The sequence below is a fragment of the Trypanosoma conorhini genome (assembly GCF_003719485.1).
Source record: "Trypanosoma conorhini strain 025E chromosome Unknown Tco_14.4_contig_00495, whole genome shotgun sequence".
In the NCBI taxonomy this organism is placed as follows: Eukaryota; Euglenozoa; class Kinetoplastea; order Trypanosomatida; family Trypanosomatidae; genus Trypanosoma; species Trypanosoma conorhini.
This window is the reverse complement of record NW_021704577.1, coordinates 1-3,788: the sequence shown is the minus strand read 5'-3', so window position 1 is coordinate 3,788 and position 3,788 is coordinate 1. Positions and strand designations below refer to the sequence as shown.

The 3,788-nt window shown below is 60.3% G+C and overlaps 2 protein-coding genes across 2 annotated transcripts; both read left to right on the top strand.

Annotated features, from left to right (window-relative positions):
* Positions 1-46: 46 nt before the first annotated feature.
* Positions 47-841, top strand: Tco025E_06903 (HPP family protein; the record flags this gene model as incomplete). The annotated part of the gene is made up of 1 exon (XM_029373771.1): positions 47-841. The coding sequence occupies one exon, from the start codon at positions 47-49 to the stop codon at positions 839-841; it is 795 nt and encodes a 264-aa protein (XP_029226159.1).
* A 1,325-nt stretch (positions 842-2,166) lies between these two features.
* Positions 2,167-2,595, top strand: Tco025E_06902 (uncharacterized protein; the record flags this gene model as incomplete). Its single annotated transcript, XM_029373770.1, has 1 exon — positions 2,167-2,595. The coding sequence occupies one exon, from the start codon at positions 2,167-2,169 to the stop codon at positions 2,593-2,595; it is 429 nt and encodes a 142-aa protein (XP_029226158.1).
* Between the last annotated feature and the right edge of the window lie 1,193 nt (positions 2,596-3,788).

Genomic DNA, 3,788 nt, shown 5'->3' with positions numbered 1-3,788 from the left:
ATTTTTACACTTTGGTGAGTGTGCTGTGCTTGGGTGTGTTGGGTGCATGATAGTAGAGGAAACCAAAGACCAAAAGCAGGCGCTGGAGAACGGCAATGAGGCGGCATGTGCCAGCCAGCAGAGCCACGGCGGCAACGTTGTCTTGAGGCCTTCGTCGAGCCACGACGACGCTGTGACGGAGATGGAGGCGATGACAGTAGAGGACCCGCAAGGTGCGCCCCCGGCAACTGGGGGTCATGTGTCGGGGCCCAGAGAGGTGGCGGCTTCGAGGTGCTTCTTGGCGGTGTACTTGGGGCGACTGCGTGGGGCGGGCGAAACAGGGCCCCCGGCCCTTGCCCTGTCGCTCGACCTCCTCCCCACCTTCGTTTTCTCCACCGGCATCATGCTCCTGTTGGCGGTTGTCGATGAGTACGGTCTGGGGCAGTACGGCCTGCAGCTGTACTTGCCGTCGTTCTGGGCGTCGTGCGCGTTGACGGTTTGTCTCATAACTGCACCCGGGGCGCAGCCGCAGGCACTGTTGGGCTCGCACCTGCTTGCTGCCCTCTTTGGTGTTTCCTTTGGCCACGCAACGGGGTCTCTTGCGCAGCCCCTTGGGCAGTTGCTGGCCAGCGCCTTCGCTGTAGCTCTCCTTACCCCTGCTTGCCTCTTGTTTGGTTGGTTTCAGCCCTCGAGTTCGGCCACAGCTGTGCTTGCCGTCTTTCACAAACAGGGGCGATTGCACGATGCGGGTTACGTCTTCCTTCTGACGCCTGTGCTGCTTGGCGGGCTCATTGTATTTGTTTGCTCGTGGCTGATGAACAATCTTATACCGTGGCGACCAGCCTATCCCCTTTGTTGGTGAATTCATTGATGGACTGTGTTCCTTTCCTTTTCTTTTTTGGTACTTACTTCCGATGTAACGTCTCATCTTTGGCGAATGATTTCACGTGTTTTTCCCTTTCCCGTGTGTTGGGGTTGGGCGTGTTCGCCACTCTGCTGGGAAACGCGACGCCGCGGCGGCCGATCAAAACATCAGAACCGCGTGGGTGCGCCTGGGGGAGGCGGTGGGATATTCGTGCGGCGGCGCTGGGGGGCGTGCGTGCATGCGCCGGAGGCCCGAAACTTTGAATGAACCGGAGGGCCCCTTCCCGTAATGCCGCCCGCAGCCTCATCGCCGCGGTTCCGCTCAATCGCCGGAACAGGGAGCTTTTTGTTTTGTTTTGTTTCCTTCACTGGCCATTTTCTTTTTTCTAAAAAGTTGTAAAAAAAAAAAAAACGAAGTTATTTTCTCCTTGGCGCGGTGACTGTGCCGTGTGGCTCGCGGAAGCATCTTTTGGCCGGACGAGGCCCGGTGGGGGCGCGGGGTGCGGCGTCTCGCTGCTCCCGACCCAAGCAGGGTGCTCTTGGCGACGCGCGTTTGTTCCCCTCCGGCGTTTGCTGCACAGGCGCGCAGAAGGAAGCGAATTAAAAGGCAACAAAATTTTTTTTTCGTCTTCCACGTGCCGTGTTGTGTTTGGAGGCCATTGGCGGAATTCACGATGCTCCCACTCTGCCCCTCAGTGTTTGTTGCCCTCGTTTTTTTTATTTCGTTTTGTTTCTGATGCATTGCCGGGCGTGCGTCCGCTTTAGAAGCTCCGTTACAATAGGGAAAAGTGACTGGCCACCGGTGGCGCAAAACCTCCCGTTTTTTTTCTTCCTTCGAGCCTTTTCCCGGCAAAACTTTCGCGGTAGCTGCGACCACCGGCGTTTGTGGTGTGTTAAGTTGTGATTTTAACTCTCGTGTGCGTGGGTGCCTTTGCCCCTCCGTGCGGCCGCCCTCGCCGTGGCGGCCGCCAGTTCTTTGGCGACCTGCAGCGTTTGTGTTGGTCATTGTTTCTTCCCTTCTTTTTTTTGTTTGCCGAACTGCTGTCGCCGAGGCCGGAGCGTAGCGTGTTGCGGTTCTGTCACTGAGGGAAGCGGAATGGGAAAAAACATACAAACACACACACACAAGAATGCCTGACATCTTTTTTACCGCGTTCCTTCTTCCGCTTTCGGTACCCTCTGCTTCGGGGGCCGGCCCAGGCAGGCCCAACGGGGTCCGGGCGGCTGGAGGAACTGCCCTCTCGCCCTTGCGCGGACGCGAGCAACTCCGAATAGTGCCGTTAACGCAGATCGGTGCGAGCGCCCCTGCGGTCGCTTCACGTGATGCTGTCCACGTTGCGACCAGAAGGGGCGCCGGCCATGCCCTTGGCCGCCGCTGGCTTGCGCGGGACGCCAGTTCGTTGCGGTGGCGTTGATTTACGTGCGTGGGCTGTGGGCCATGTGGGTGGCCCAACTTCTTCCTTTGCGGCCGCGGACGCGAGTGCGGTGCCCCCCTCTCACGAGGCAACGCGCGGCCAAAGCAGAGGCCAACCAATTCCTGTGTGGGCCGTTGTCTCCTTAGTTTTGCTGGGCACCCTGGGCGCTGCCTGTGTGGCCGGAATTGCCTTCCTCGCACGTGGGCTTCGCCTTCAGCGCGCACCACGCCTCTCACGGAGGGCCGCCTCCCAAGTCCCGACGGCGGCCCGCGAGCAACGGGCCCATTCCTCTGCGGGGGACCTCCAACGCGTAGTCTGTGCGACCGCAAACGCCTGACACGTCACCCGGCGCGTTGTCACGGCAGCTTTCGCTCTCGTCGGGCCGTGAGGGCTGGCGGCGGCAGCAGCGTCGCTCGGGCGCCTCGGTGAGGCCAACGGCTCCATTGACGGGCGCCGCCTCCGTGCGCCGTCGCCCGGCCGCCCCCTCCGCCTCGGCGAGTGGGGCGAGGTCACTAGCACGCCCGGATGCACTCCCTCTTCTGCTGACCGGAACGATGGAGGTACGCCTGCAACTCTGGGGATACGTCTTTGCTTTTTTTTATTGATTCGGTTTCTCGTTGGGGTTTCTGTCAAACAACAAGAAGCGAAAATAACAACAGCCAAGGACATTCTTCTTACAATAATCGACACCCGCTAAATGCCTTCAGCTTGGGCTCTTGCCATTTTTTTGTCTTTTATTCCCTCCACGTAGATGCTGTTGCAAATACAATTCACCGATCGGCGCGGCGGAGAGACGCAGGAGGAGCAGCGCCTGCGTTCCCCATCGCGGGAAAAGGCGCGGCCGCAGCGGCAGCGTCAGTGGTGCGTGCGGGAGTAGAACCCGCGGTGGAGGGTGTGTGTGTGGCGAGCTGCGGGAGAAGGCGCCGCGGCCGCAGCTGCCTGCACCCGCGGGAGAAACCCGTCCCCCCCCACCGCCGTAACACCTCTGAGCCGCCACGGCCGCGATGACGCAGCGGATGGCCCAGCTAGGCATCTGCATAAACACTGAGAAGACGGCGGTGCTGGACGCCTCGGGCACTGCGGCACGACGTGGCGAGTGAATCCGCAAACGGAGAGGGGTGCGCACGCGACAGCAAAAAAAGAAAAAACACACACACCATGAGGCCCCGGAAGAAGCCGAGGAGCCCACCCCAAGACGAACCAGAGAGAGAGCGACGCGCAGAGAGCGGCGAGGTGCGTCGTCATCGGCGGGGAGGGCGCACAGTGAATGCACACACAATCACCCAAGAGATGAAGGGAAAAACGACAAGGTTAAACCCCCCCACAAAAAGAGAGAAGGCAAACACTCTCCAGCCGTGCGGAACGACGGCGCACACGATGACACGAGGTGCCGCGGCATACGCAGCAGCAGCGGTGATGGCGATGATGATGGCGCGCGATCCCGGCCCTCGATGGTGGCCGCGACGGCGGGTTAGGGTTGGTGTGGTGGTGGTGGTTGTCTCTTTTTTTTTTGCAGCATGTTAGCACGTT